The 15,487-nt window shown below is 40.3% G+C and overlaps 1 protein-coding gene across 2 annotated transcripts in view; it reads left to right on the forward strand.

Annotated features, from left to right (window-relative positions):
* EFCAB14 (EF-hand calcium binding domain 14) overlaps nt 1-15,487 on the forward strand; it is a 36,734-nt gene that overhangs the window by 18,055 nt on the left and 3,192 nt on the right. The window contains exons 4-10 of one of the 2 annotated variants that reach the window (XM_080800325.1): nt 347-445; nt 4,548-4,658; nt 6,802-6,906; nt 7,876-8,067; nt 9,737-9,823; nt 12,307-12,418; nt 13,426-13,551. In XM_080800325.1, the coding sequence (XP_080656451.1) occupies nt 347-445; nt 4,548-4,658; nt 6,802-6,906; nt 7,876-8,067; nt 9,737-9,823; nt 12,307-12,418; nt 13,426-13,551 (832 nt within the window). The remainder of the gene's footprint in view (nt 1-346; nt 446-4,547; nt 4,659-6,801; nt 6,907-7,875; nt 8,068-9,736; nt 9,824-12,306; nt 12,419-13,425; nt 13,552-15,487) is intronic. The other variant, XM_080800326.1, reaches the window with a different exon arrangement.

Raw genomic sequence — 15,487 nt, forward strand, 5'->3', positions numbered from 1 at the left:
TCAGGGTCCTGAGATTGAGCCCTGAGTTGGGCTCCACACTCAGCATGGAATCTGGTTGAGTTTTTCTCTCTCCCCCTCTCTCCCCATCTCTCTCTCTCCCTCTCTCTCGAATAAATAAATAAATCTTTATTTTTTTTTTAAAAATGGGGGCAGGGAAGGAAGAGGTATTACTGCTGCCTTCCAGGTCTCAGTTCTATCCAGGATATTACAGTTCCTCCACTCTTGTGAGGTGACAAGGTATAATGTCTGGATCACAGAAATGCTTAAAAGCCAAGGGCACCTTGAGTCTGTGCAGGAAGTATTCATTCTCCAAATTCTCGTTTCATTGTTACTCTCTTCCTTTCAGCTTTCCCTGTTGACTTCTGCAGTAAACCACCTCAAAGCCAACGTTAAGTCAGCTGCAGACTTAATTAGTCTGCCTACCACTGTAGAGGGACTGCAGAAGGTAAGTGCTACATGTGGGCACTGAGATTAACTTATTGCTACAGCTTATAACAAATCTTCTTTGAAAGCATGGCATTTGAAATCAGCTATTCCCAGAGGGCAGTAATTGAGTATATCACTGTGTTCTAAACAGTTCAGAACTTCTCTGTTTTGGTTTGGTTAGTTGGGCATTTAATTTGCAACAGGTGAGTTTAGTTGTTTTTGTTTTTGTTTTATGGATTTACACCTTTTTATTTGGCTCCCTGAATGCCGAGATTGCTGTTCTGGGGCTCCTAGAGGTTAACATACATGGGTTTGCTTCTCATCACTTGCATTCTCAATTCATCATCCACAGTATCTTCATGAAAGCAGACCAACTGTAGAAGAGAGTTGCTCTAGATGGCTATTTTTTTTTTTTTATGGTTGACAAAGAAGTTTTTTTAAAAACATAAGAATGATAATTGGGGAAAATGCAGAATTTCAAAGTTTAGGATATAGTAAGGTTGGCAAGGATATAGAGCAAAGGTAACTTTAAAACAGTCCTGCTGGGAGTATAAATTAGTACAAAGCATTTTGGAAAACATTAGATATTATTTTATAAAGGTAAAGGTGCACATCCTCTAAGTAATTCACTCTGATGTACCCTAAACTCTAGGGCCTAGGAAAAAATGATTTGGAATATCCATTTACTTGATCTCTAGGATTCAGGCACAGAGCAAGAGACAGCAACCAACCAGACAAATAGTATACAGTAGTCGGGAGAGCTGGATGGGGAGAGTGGATAGGGGTAGGAAGGAAAGAAGGGTACCTAATTGGGACACAAACAACATCAATCCCTGCAGCAGAAAATGGAAGGAGGGATTCTGGAGTTAAGGGGACCTTTAAAAAATGGGTGTCAAGGGCGCCTGGGTGGCTAAGAGGGTTAAGCCTCTGTCTTCAGCTCAGGTCATGATCTCAGGGTCGTGGGATTGAGCCCTGTATCCGGCTCTCTGCTCAGCAGGGAGCCTGCTTTCCCCTCTCTCTCTCTGTCTGCCTCTCTGCCTACTTGTGATCTCTGTCTGTCAAATAAATAAATGAAATCTTTTTTAAAAATGGGTGTCAAATCTAAGATCTTTGACTTTTCAAAGTTAGTGTATAGAAGTTTGATTTGACTATATGCCAGGCTCTATAAATAGATCATTTGTTTCCACATGCAGAAACAGAACTTGCTACTTTGTAGTCATTCCACCTGTGTGTGCTCAGTCTTCATAGTTTGCTATTTATCCAAGATGGTTACAAGTTAAAAGTGGGGTAGGGGGGTGGGGGGGACGATGGGAGTGGGGGAAGGCAGGGAAAGAACTGTGATGAGGCAAGTTCTTGCCATTATTCCCCAGGGTCAAATCGGAAAAAGGTAGGCTTCTGTGGTCTTTAATACAGAAGCAACTACAGCAGTCTTGCATTAGAAAATGATACTGGCTTATTGCATTAATTAATTCAGTAAACATTTGTGGAGCTTCCTCCAGTTTGTGCCAGGCACTTTGCTGTTGGTGAGAATACTAGTTCTAGGGTTTTGCTCTAGAGTTCACATGGCTCTGTCAGCTGCTTCCTTAAAAAAAAAAAAAAAAAAAAAAAAAAAAAATCTTAAACAAGAGCTTACTATCCTGCATCCTAATGGGCTCATACATCCAGCAAGGCGGGATTGTCTAACAGTAGATGTCTTTGAATGCCCATAGCTTCTGTAACAACAGAGTTCTCATACATAACTAACCCCAGCTTAGAGACTTCTACCCAGTGTGTTTTCTCTTTGGGAATCTGTACACTTATAATGTCAGATACTACTTTTAATACAAGTGGCTCCATTTTGAAGTGGAAGATCTTCTCAAACACCTGACTTCAATGTATCTCATGATTTTTTTTTTAATTTTGAAAATGTCATCTCTTGGTCTTTTGGGTTCTTGGCTGTCAGTATAATAAAAACAACCTTGGTTAAAAATACTAATGTAGGGGCGCCTGGGTGACTCAGTTGGTTAAGCGGCTGCCTTCGGCTCAGGTCATGGTCCCAGCGTCCTGGGATCGAGTCCCACATCGGGCTCCTTGCTCAGCAGGGAGCCTGCTTCTCCCTCTGCCTCTGCCTGCCACTCTGTCTGCCTGTGCTCGCTCTCTCGCGCTCTCTCTCTCTCTGACAAATAAATAAATAAAATCTTAAAAAAAAATACTAATGTATTTACCATAAAACTATAAAACTGAAACACCTGGGAGGCTCAGTCAGTTAAGCATCTGCTTTTGGCTCAGGTCATGATCCCAGGGTCCTAGATCAAGCCCTGCATCAGGCTCCCTCTTCTCCCCCCTCTGCTTTTGTGCGCACCCTCTCTCTCTCAAATAAAAAAACAAAAATTTTTTAAAAAATTAAAACTATGAAACTGTCAGTATATCTTAATAATAGGCCAACACCCACCAAATAGTAACACTCTTGTGGATATTCTCTTAGGACAGGTCTTTTTAAAATGGTGATTTCTGAATCATATTTTCCAAGTACCTTGGAAAATACTTGGGCTCCTTAAGCCTAATGAAGACTTGCATCTCATTCCACTCAGCATTTGCTGATGGGATTCTAAAGCAAAAGAGGAACAAATGCTGCCAAATGGAATTTTTCCTTCATTTCTGCAACACTGGGTTTCCCAAAGCCAAAAATGGTTCTACCCATTGTCATTCAAAAGTCATCATTTGCTCCTGACACAGTAGCAGTGTATAGTTAGCTGTGGCCTTCTGCCACCTACCACATGACTTGGTAAGGGCAGTTTGTGGGAGACCCTTATCAGTGGGTCCCAGATTTATGAACTAGTTTTTGTTTTTTAAGAAAAAGATAATGGTTTTTCTCTAGGAAAAGTCCTTTAAATTGGGAAAACTGTTTGTTTTATATATATCTGTATTTTACATATACAGGTGACCCTGGAACTATGCAGTCCACTTCTCTGGATTTTTTTTTTTTTTTTTGGTAGATAGAGTGCAATACCATAAATGTATTTTCTCTTATGATTTTCTTAACATTTTCTTTAGCTTTGTGGTTAGAATATAATGTATAATACATATAACATACACAATATGTGTTAGCAATTTAGGCTATTGGTAGGCGTCTGGTCAACAAGCTATTAGTAGTTAAGTTTTGGGGGGGTTAGAAGTTACATGTAAAAAAAAAGTTACATGTAGATTCTCAATTGCAAAATTGAACAACTGCGTTGTTGAAGGGTCAGCTGTATATAAATAAACATGTGTAGTTTCCTGTTAATTGTGTCTGCATAAGCTACATGAAATTCAGTTTGAAGAGACTTGAAATAATTAGAAACACTGAGCTTCTTTAGGTCAGTGTTTGATGTAAAATAAAATAACAGTGATAGACCACTGCATTCCTAAAAGAATGGCTTAAATGAAAAAGACTGAGAGCAGCAGTATTGATGCATATATGAAGAACTGGAATTCTCCTACACTGCTGGTAGGAATGTAAAATGCTATAACCATTTTAGAGCACATCTTGGCAGCTTTTTAAAAAGTTAAGCATATATCTTCCATATGATTGGCCATTCACCTTCTAGGCATTATGATGATGAAAAAGCATACAACAGAGAGAAATGAAAACACATGCCCACATAAAGACTTGCGCATGAATGTTGATAGCACCTTTATTTGTACTAGTCAAATACTGAAAGCAACCTAAATGTCCATCAACAGGTGAGTAGTTAAACTCTGTTGTATCCATATGATGGAAGCTTCTCAGCAACAAGCTAAGTGGCTACAACATGGATAAATCTTAAAATGTGAAGCTGAGTGAAAGAAAAAACAAAACAAAAAACCTACATACTCACTCACTGGTCCTATTTATACAAAATTCTAGAACATGCAAACTGATATGTGGTTGATCAGTGGCTGCCTGGAGGTGGGGGAGGGAAGAATCACAAAGGGGTCTAAGGAAGCTTGGGCAATGGATGTTCATTATCTTGATCATGCTAATGGTTTCCTAGGTGTATATGTCAAAACTTACCAACCTTTTTGAATATGTGCCAGTCATTGTGTACCAGTTACATCTTAGTAACACTGTTAGAAATTTCAAAAAGAAAAAGACACTGGCCTAACAACATATTTCTGTTCAGAGTGTAGCTACCATTGGCAACACTTTAAACAGCGTCCATCTTGCTGTGGAGGCAATACAGAAGACTGTGGATGAACACAGGAAAACCATGGAGTCACTGCAGAGTGACATGGTAAGGAAATCTACAAATGCTACAGGAAGTCAGCATTCTGCCTGCCCTCTTCTGTGTAATAGGAGTGATGCCATCTTCCCATTCATCTCAACAGACCTTATTATGCACCTTTTTAAAAGATGTAATCTATAAATTATGCAGTCAAGGAGGATAAAATTAAAAGCTGAGTCTTTTGTGAACGTAGTGGAGAAAGTAACAGCAGTAAGATACAGTTTGAGATGGAATGAGTAGGAAGGAGAATGTAGTAGAAGGAAAGGGAAGTGTCGCAGGTATTGATTGCTACATAACAAATCACCCTAAATTTAGTGGCTTAAAACAACACATTATTATTTCTCACTGTTTTGTGAGTCAGGAATTTGGACAGAACTCTCAGACTATGAAATGATGAGAGGCCAAGTGAAAAGGACTCTATAAATGAAAGGCTATTTAGGATGTTCTGGCACTAGCCAGACACTCAGTTGAATGCAGCCATGTGTGTGTGTGTGTGTGTGTGAGAGAGAGAGAGAGAGAGAGAGAGGCTTGAGCCTGCACCATGTGAAACAGAAGAATACCCCCACCCCTTGAGCCCAGTCAACCCACGAATCATGGCAAATAATAAATTGTTTTAAGCCACAAAGTTTGGGGATGATTTGTTACGCAGCAGCAGATAAGTGAGACAGAAGCAAACCCCTGCAGTGCTCAGGAATTGTTTTCAAATGTCTCTTCATGTTGTGTGGGTCTAAGTGGTCTATAGTCATTCAGAGGCCTTATCAATCATGGGGCAGAGTACTCTGCCCCATGAAAGATTTACAAAGGGAAAAAGGATGGCATAGCCCTCGCCTTGCTGGGGAGCTGACTTATATGTACATGAAATCAGGACTGTTCAAGGCACACAAAAGTTCCCCAACTTTTCCACTAATTTCTAGGTCTAGCCCACATACTCTTTTCCAGCTTTGGAGTTTCGAGTTTAAACTGGGCAATTTGTAACAAGGAGATATGGGCTATATTAGAGCTCCAGAAGGTCTAGAAGGGGGTTTTCATTTCTTCAAAACAGGTACTCCTCACCGATACTTAATGGAGCTGACCCAGAGGAACAGACATTGAGCTAGTGTTCAGACAGTTTGGATTCCAGTTCCACCTCCGCTGCTGAGTAACAGTGGGATACATAATCTCAATAATTTTTTCATTACCCTTATGTTAATATCTTGAGCATTTTCTCAAAGTAATAAATATTTTCCAAAATACATGTTTCCTAAGTCAAAAATTCATGCTCTAGACCATTGGGTTTTTTCTCTCACCTCCCTTTTTCTTTATTGTTGCCTTTTGTTTCTTATAAAAGCAGGGTTGATAAATGTCTAGGATTTCAAATTTCAGGGAAAACCGTTTATTTTCCCTAATTGCATTCTGGTATAATTAAATCTGCCTCTTTTAAACTTCCATGGTTGCCAATGGTAATCCTCGCCACTGGCACATTTTATACTGAGTAAGTCATAGATACGAGCTCTGAAAGATTAAGCCATCCAGAGTTTTTCCACTAGAGGGAAAAAGTGTATATCAATGTGTTATACTTCAGTCTCTGCCAAGAGAGACTTTAACAGTGGGAAGGGGATGGGAAGGGAAGGATAACACTCAGACATAAATCTTGGCATGTGCTGTAAAAGCTGAAAAATGAATAATGTGCATGATTGGTTGTTGTACTTAGAGCCCAAGGCTAGTGGTTACATGACTGGCTATTCCTTGAGTGCACAAACCTCTTTAGTCCTGGGAAAGTGATGACATTAGCCAGGTCCAGACTGAGTTGTCCCCTGGGAGGTTCTAGAGATTCTGTAGTTTCTCTGGGAGTATAGGTAATAGAGGAGAGAAGGACTGGTTCTGGGGAGTTCATTCCATTCAGAGACAAAAAACAGACTGGGCGGATCTCAGCTCCCTGATGTGTCTGGGTACTGCTGATCTAGTCCATGCTTCAGGTTGGCATTCCCAAAAGTATCTGCTGCCCTTGGGGCCTAGCACAAGACTGGTCACACTGTAGACTCCTGGGAAATAATTGTTGATTAATCTGTGAATGCCCCCTCTGGGAAACTAGAATATCCTAGGACCTTCCCAGATGGTTAAGTAGGTCTGGTAATTAGTTGTTGCCTATACTAACCTCCATTTCTGTTAACAGAATCGGCACTTCTTGAAAGAGACCAGTGGAAGCAAGCAGCTCATTCCATCACCTTCAGCTACATCAGAATTTGACAATAAAACCTACAGTGAGAATTTGAAACAGGTACTTTCTGTTTCTGGCTTAACTCCCTGTGCCCACAGTGGACTCTGGGGTCTGCCTGAATAGTTGGGCTCAGTGTTGTCACGCCTCATCCCAGGCATCTATTTGCCTGCCTGAGAGCTGAGCAGACAGCAATGTGTTTTACTATCTTAGGAATCCAAGATGCCATCCTGGCTCTTCTTTGGCACTCTGCTTTTTTCCCCTGCATGTCAATCAGTGGAGTAAATTCCTTTTCACATCTTGGAAGACATAGGATAGCCAAATTATCCTGAAACTGTTTATGAAAAGTAGCAATCTGGGCAAGTTAACATTTCTAAAATGTTGGAAAGCATATCCCTGGAAGTCAAGATTTTCTAAAGACAAGAGGAGGGAAAAGGCTACTGAATTCAGAATCACATTAAAGAGAATAAAGGAAATCTTCACTAAGAAGAATTCCTGTCCTGAGTTTAATGCCCTCTAAAACCTATAGTCATCATTCCTTTTTAAGTGGCAATCAGTACTAGAGGATGTCAATAAAAATAATTGAATCTTGTACTAAATAATGCACTACTTGTTATGGTTTTGCTACATGAGCCAATTCAGTAATTGGTATTGTTCCTAAGGTAGTTTTGTTCTGACAAATTAGGTTAATAGGCGTTTCAGTTAATAACCCAGCAAGCTTTCCTGCCAGCAGGTGAGGTAAACATTGGGAAATCAATTTCCAAGCTCTCAGCTTTCTGGGACCAGAGAGTGAATCATGTAGGTAGTCCCCTTTCCCCTTTTGTCTAGCTGAGGTCAAACAATTCCAGAGGGAGTGACTCGGAGCAATTTAGAGTGGAGGGACAAAGCCAAGACAGACAATCAATGGTCTAAACCAGGAAAAGGAGTTTACTTCAATAACGTGACATAGTAATGGTTGTTTAGTGCTGCTGGCCTGCTTGTCGAGTGTATGTCTTTAGCTGGGTTCCACAATTTGATTTATTTCCACTCCAGGATATCCTGTACCTTCACAACTCTTTAGAGGAGGTAAACAGTGCCCTAGTTGGGTACCAGAGGCAGAATGATCTTAAACTCGAGGGGATGAATGAGACAGTCAGTAACCTTACCCAGAGAATCAACTTGATAGAAACAGATCTTGTTGCTGTGAGCAAGGTAGAAAAGCAAGCGAACCTGTCCCTCAGCATGGTAAGCCTTTTTGGATCCTTTGTGGTATGTTCTGTGTTGCAGTGTGTTTTGTCTGTACATGGATGACACTCCACAGACTTTTCAGATCCAGTCCCCTGGCATGTTTGAGAGGCTACGTATTCGTACCATGCTTCACACTAGCTTTGTGATAAAGAGTGGCACAGGCAGAGTTAGCCCTGATCTGGAAGGGGAGGTGTGAAGGAGGAGTTGCATGGCTTGCCAGGGCCACACCACAAGTCATTGGCAGAAATGACAAGTCTCCTGTCATGTTACCAGTGACACGTCTGGTGGGGAAGCTCTGGCACATACTTCCAAGGGAGGTCTTCTTACTCTTTTTTAAGTTGGTAAGGGTGGGAGCATTGACAGTGACAATGACTGAAGAATCTTTTGCCGTTGCTTTGCCTGAACTTGGCTTTCAGATTTATCCTGCTTGGTCTGCATGTTAGGGTGAACCTTTTGCATGTAACGCAGGAAAGCCATTTAAAACAAACCAGACCAGACCAGCTCCTACACTTGAGAGATCATTGAGTCCATCCTCTCATTTTACACAAGCATACTAAGTGACCTAAGTCACTGATGCTAGCAGACTGTGTGTTTTACTGGTTTTCATGTTATTGTCAATAAAATGTGTGCTTTTTAATCCCCTTCATATGGACTTTGTGCTGGGATCCACGGGGATTATTTTTTAAATAGCTGCAAGCCCCACCCTTAAAGAAGTCCTGCAGCAAAGACACAGGCATATGTAAAGAAATGCAAACCTAAAACAAGAAATTGTACCATAAATGGAAGGAAAGTAGCAGAACTAGAAGCAAGCCCACGAGGAAAATTGAAGCCCAGCAACCAGACATCAGATTGTGAGCCGGCTCAGCCACAGTGGAGCCGGAGCAGCTTGTTGGACGTTGCTTGGAGGGTGGAATCAGAAGACCTGTTCCCCCTCCTGGTTTACAAAGGCATGTCATATACTGCAAAGCTGGGAAGATTAAAGGAGCCTTATTTTATTTTATTTTTTATTTTTTTGGAGATTTTCTTTATTTGACAGAGAGAAACCACAAGAGAGAGAACACAAGCAGGGGCAGAGGAAGAGGGAGAAGCAGGCTTCCCGCTGAGCAGGGAGCCTGACATGGGGCTCAATCCCAGGACCCTGAGATCATGACCTGAGCAGAAGGCAGGCGCTTAACGACTGAGCCACCCAGGCGCCCCAAGGAGCCTTATTTTAAAAAGCACTTTTGAACTCAGCTAAGTTGGGGCTAGGAATTTGGGGTGATTTTATGAGTTAGTAGGCCTTGAAGGTTTTCAAGGCTCACAGTTAGAACTTTCTGCCCCAAACTGCCCGTTCTGTCCCTCTCCTCTCCACTTTTTTTTCCTCCAGAGAGGAAATTGTTGGTAGTACCATTTGTCCTGCTGTGTCTTCCAGCAGCATCCTACCTAGCATATTTCTGGGTCTAAGTCCTCTCGCTGTTTATGCTTCAGAAGTTTTAAGGTTTGTGAAGCACCAGTTTCAGCTTTGTATCTCAGCAACATTTCTCCCTCCCCTCTCGTTCACCTACTGGTATTTCTGTTGAAAGTGCTCTGAGAACCTTTAAAGAAGTTTGACCAGTTTGTTTTAAAAGTGTTAGATGTTGTTAAGTTTTAATGTTTGCCTTTAATCTTGTTGTTTTTACCCTTTAAGATGGATGAAAGAGCCACCACTCTGAAAAGAGAGTCCTTGCATCAAGTGACCAACAAACCAGATACATTAAAAACCCAAAGCATCAAGGTATATGAGGGGGGCTTATTTTGAGGTAAAAATGATGTAGTAGTATCTCCGTGCTTTTGACGGGTGCCTGGACGGCTCAGGTGGTAGAGCAGGCAGCTCTCGATCTCAGGATTGTGAGTCCAAGCCCCACATGGAGGATAGAGATCACTTAAAAACAAACCACACCAGCATCTTTGTGCTTTTGAGCTACTGTTTCTTTCTCAAAATGGGAGACTTTGGTCTCCCATTGGCTGCAACTTCAAGATAAAGTGATTAGTAAATTAGTATATTAGTGAACAAGAGAGTATTTTATCAGGCATCTGCTCTGTGCCTGGCCATTGCAAGGAATTGGGGTGACCACAGTGAATAGGACAGACAGGAGACCTTTATTTTGGTAGAACTTAAAGTCAGAAAATCATTAATACCTAATTGAACAGATAATTAGTTAAGCAAGAATATGATATGTGCTACAAAGGGAAAATACAGGGTATGATGAAGATGTTAGCAGGGACCAGGAAAGCTTCCCTAAGGAAATGAATTTTTTTTTTTAAGATTTTTTTATTCGTTTATTTGTCTGAGAGAAAGAGAGGAAGTGCACAAGCAGGAGAGGGAGAAGCAGGCTCCTTGCTGAGCAAGGAGCCCGATATGGGACTCCATCCCAGGACCCTGGGATCATGACCTGAGCAGAAGGCAGACACTTAACCAACTGAGACACCCAGGCGTCCCAGGAAATGACTTTTAATCTAAGAGAGTAAATTATCTGTACTCATGACAAAGAATAGAGGTGGAGATCATCGAAAACTGGTGTCTAATCAGCATTTATTTTTAGTTTGCCGACTCAGTACATATATAGTCCATTTAAGCCCCAACCTATTCCTTTCACCTTGTCCCTTCCCCTGTTTTTTTAAGTTCTTCCCTGATACATTGTCAAGGTAAGGCAATCTGTGATATGCTTTGATATCCCAGGAAAGAAGGTTTATTTGCAACATTCTCTGTGATTAGAGTGTTAATATTATAAGATATGGACTAGGATAAAGTGAAAGCCAGGAAGATTGTGGCTGAGTGACTAAAATACCATCTGAGATGCCCGTTGTATGTGAGGAGCTCAAGGATATGAGATTCAGAGGAAATGCACTTGGAAATGAACCATAGTACAGGCAGTTTTCAATGTAATACTTTCCATCTATATTCGTTCTTCCTTAACTGTTTCATATAGTCTAGATATATTAAGATTTTAATGCTTTGTGAGCTAGGCTTTTGTTGAATTTTCTAACTGCTTCTGCACAAAAATAAATAAAAATAATCCACCTGGGGAATGACAAGAAAAACCAAAGATCCATATGTAAATGTTGAGCACAGAAAGTAACAGGTGGTTATTGCTGGAGATTCATAATGATATCAGCAACAGTCCAGATTTTAATAGTAAACCTCAGAATCAGATGCAGCTCTTGTACATTTTTTGCCTAAATTTCCTGGTTTTGTTTTCAGACCCTTTGTGTTTTAAACTGTCTTCCCAGTGTGTTGGTCCCTTTGTCCTAAGCATCCCGATCATCTAGGCATCCTAAATGGATGTAATTCCTCTCTAATTTCTTTGTAATTCAAGTATTTAGTACCTAGCTTTATCACCTGTGTCCATATATTAGCTCCTTAATAAACCAAGAGTGGTCTTCTATATAGTAATTATGAGAGTAGAAATAAAGATCAGAGAGAAATAATTAAATAAAAGAAACGTGTAATAAGTCGGTGGTCTAATTGAATATAAGATCAGGACGTTTCACGCTAGACTGAGCAGTTTAAAAAGCCTAAGCCTCATAAAACCAGACTTCTCTCTTTTTTTTTTTTTAGCAATTAAATGTATTTTTTATATGCCACTTGGATCATCCTGGGAATGAGAAAGGGTATAGAGAAGAAACTTTTTAAAAAGATATAAGTAAATCAATGAATTAGGAATTTTGCAGTTCCTTTTGCATGTTTCCAGCAGTTCCTGCCACCAGTTGAATCCTTACCGTGGGAGGAGAGAAGGAAAAGCCAGGATTGGTGTTTTTTTTTCCTTAAGGTGATAAGAGTATAATGCTGTCCCTAAATTTGTCTAGTCACAAGGTGAAGTAAGATATCAGGAAAATTATTTAGTGTGAAATAGTTCCTAGAAAATAATATCTACTCATTTAGGAAATGGGTGTTACATGGCCACCTGAGCAAGGGTACATTTCCTTTACTGCTGACACATGCATGCCTTCCCCCATCAGCCAAATGTTCACAGTGAATCAGGTCATCTGTCGCATAATGTTCCCCTTAATGGTCTAGCCTCAAATCCTGCTAGGCCGTTATCAACTCTGAGTACCAAAGGTATCTCTAGTATTTGTTGATTCATTCTTTCATTACTTTTAGTAGGGAACATACTGGAAGTCAAGCACTACATGCTAAATAGGCTCTGGGAATATAATGAAGAATCAGATAAGGTCTTATTTCCACCTTAAGCCTTTTGTGATCTTTGTTTTGGGCAGAAAGAAGATAGTTCAGATTCTCAAGTATCCAAGCTAAGAGAGAAACTGCAGCTGATCAGTGCTCTCACAAACAAACCTGAGAGCAACAGGCCTCCAGACACTGCTGACAAAGGTGAGATACTCAGGGCTGGCTCCTGAATATTTCACGCAGGCTTGGGCAGCTTGCCTCCCACACAGGGAGTGGGGAAAGGTGTTCTAGCAGGACCGATCAAACTGAGGGAATGATGCCTGAGTGCATCGACATGAAGCTGATACACTTTGGTTTCATTTAGAAAAAGCCCATTTTGTACATGATTTGTATTCCAGTCTATTAAGGAAAGAATGGGTAATGTTTAGCTTGAAATAGACTTCTCCATGCTGTCTGCATCCAATTATAGGCAAAAATGTAACTGTCATAGCGTATATTAAACCAGGCCTAAATGTTGTTTACGGAGTCTTTTCATTACTCTAAGTGCATAAAATTTACTTAAAAATGAATATTAGTCCTTCTGAAAAACCATTAATAAATAATGATAGGTAGGATCATAGTTGGAAAGGCCTTTGGCTCTAGGTAGGGACATACCTAATCAATATTAGCCCCAAGGATGTAACTGGACTGGGTTGACCTTGACCCCCACTCCCCACAAATACTTTTTCATTTGGGGGAAAGCATTCAACCTCTCTTACTCTCTTTTGGATGGGGGACACTACAATGGGACGCCTTGTCCTAACATCACACTGCATAATCATATGAAAGCCCTCTTTCCACACCAGCTGATCTGGTGGCACATACCCCAGATCAGGCTTATGGTATGGCTCCTGGGATATTAAATATCCAGTGCTGTTCTCACTTGCAGCTTGAACTCTTAGCACATAAACCGATATAATGCTAACTTGTACTATTTCCCATGGGCTTCCCACAGCTTAAACCTAATGTTATATGATACTGATTGATCTTCAGTTGTCCACACAGCATATCTCAGTCCATGTCTTGAACTTCTTGTAGTCACTGTGCTACTTAATTCTCAACTATTTCTCTTAAATTAAATACATACGCAATTGCCCTAAAAAGTAACCTTCAGAACTCATTTAATATAGTGTCAGATTTGATGATACTACAGCGGTATGTGTTTGTTACAGAGCAAGTACAGAGTTTCACATCAAAGCCGTCGGCATGGCCAAAATTTCCACAGTCTCTTGGAGGTCAAACTGAGAAAGCTGTGCAGCTAAGACCTATTGCCCTACCAGGAATTTCTAGCATTGAAGGTAAATTTTTATACCATGGAGTAATAGAGAAAATGTTCAAAGCTAAAACTTTGTAATTTTTTTAACTTATAAGAAAAAGAATCCTATCTGACATTAAGTACTTCCTGTGAGCCAGATATTTGATATACTGTGCATCACATCATATAATCCCGTTAACAGTCCTGGGAACGTAAGTATTCATGTGTTATACCCATTTTTCTCGATAGGAAGACTGCCTAAGTCCACAGAGCACACAATGGACAGAGGCAGAATTTACATGGAGACAGTCTGACACCAAAGTTTGCACTCTTAACCAGTGCATTAGAGAGCCTTCATTCCTTCAGTGAGTGCCTAATTAGACCCAGTGATAAGCACTGAAAATACAGTTTAAGATACGATCTCACTTTCCTCAAGGATGTGAGTTTAGTGGAGAAGGCAAACAAGCAACCACAACACTGTGAGATTAGCGAAGTGGAAGTTGACCCTATTTGCTAAGGCCTTCCAAAAATGAAGGTCCTTTGGCTGAAAATCAGAAAGATAAATATTAGTAGGAAGGAGATGATTCGCAGTAAATGAGTCTCCCTTGCCTCCAGTAGCGTATATGCTGTCCTTCATTGTGCTGCTGAGTCTCCTGATCTTGCATTTGCCAACTGCCTATAAAATCAATCACCTATTCCCACCCCCCTACCTTTGCCGGGCTCTCACGTTAACTTAGGTGTCGTTCCACCAGGAAACATTTTCTTACCTCCTAGGATTGGATTAGGTGCTTCCTGTGTATGCCCTCTTAGAACAGTTTATATTTATCCCTGTTTAGCACATGTCACTCTGTTGTAATTTCCTGGGAAGATAGAAAATTAACTTTACTCCCAGCCTCTAGCATAGTGCCTGGTACACGCGAGTATTTGTTAAGTGAATATCACAGTCTATAATTAATGCTTAAAGCATGGAAGACTTTAATTTATATTGCCATATAAATGCAATTACTTTTTCCCCCTATCCCCAGTTTGTTTTTTTTTTAATATTTTCTGGGGAGACAGGAGAGCATTAAATTGTTTATTTTTCAATACAAGTATCTTCTCCCACTTGCTGTTATTACATCAAGAATTGATGAGAATGAATGGAAGAAAAACTGTTAGAGGAGATTAAGAAATAGCCATCTTAACACTTGTACTTCAATCTCTAATATAGGCATTATGTATTTTGGATGACTATACTTTTGAAATGATCCAAAGCAGCAATAAGATTTTTATTTGACTACTACTACCAATTTTATAAGCTCATGCCCCATATACACAAAAAACATTTTCCAGCTAGCCACTTGGTGGCAGGCAGTCCCACCTGCTTTTTCTGGCTTTCGGAGCTTTTGAGATTTTCCTGCCACTTCTCTGGATCTGTCTCAGGACTGAAAGCAGGACCTTCTTCAAAAGCTCACAACCTCATCCCCCCAGGCTGTTTCCATTCTTCCTAAGTACCAAACAGCAGGAGGCCTATAGAATGTAGGTGTGGGGTTGACTAAATGAAAAAAGGAGAAGGGTTTAGGGAAGAATTCTAAAGAAACAGAAGCCTCATGACTATCTTCTAGTATTAGAGACTAAATCTATTAAGTCATTCTGTGGGGACACAATCAAGTCCTTTTAAAATAGTATGTAAGTAATCAGCCTTCCTAAGTGTTCATTATGAGGCCTTGGAGAAAATACCAGAAGAGACTATTGATAGAAACTGTCCAGTCTTGTTTGTTGGCTCAAATAATTATCTTTGAAATCTGAAAGAAGCTACAGATCAACTCTCTCAGCTGAGAGAGAGAGAAAGAGCACACAGGTGCCTAATACTTTATATATACTGTATGTATCACTTCGAAGAGATCTGTAGTCCTGCTTTTTCTTTTTAATTGAGATAGAATTCACATACCTTAGTAATCACCCTTTTAAATAATTCACAGTTTTTAGTATATTCACAT

The sequence above is a fragment of the Martes martes genome (assembly GCF_963455335.1).
Source record: "Martes martes genome assembly, chromosome: 4".
Classification (NCBI taxonomy): Eukaryota; Metazoa; Chordata; class Mammalia; order Carnivora; family Mustelidae; genus Martes; species Martes martes.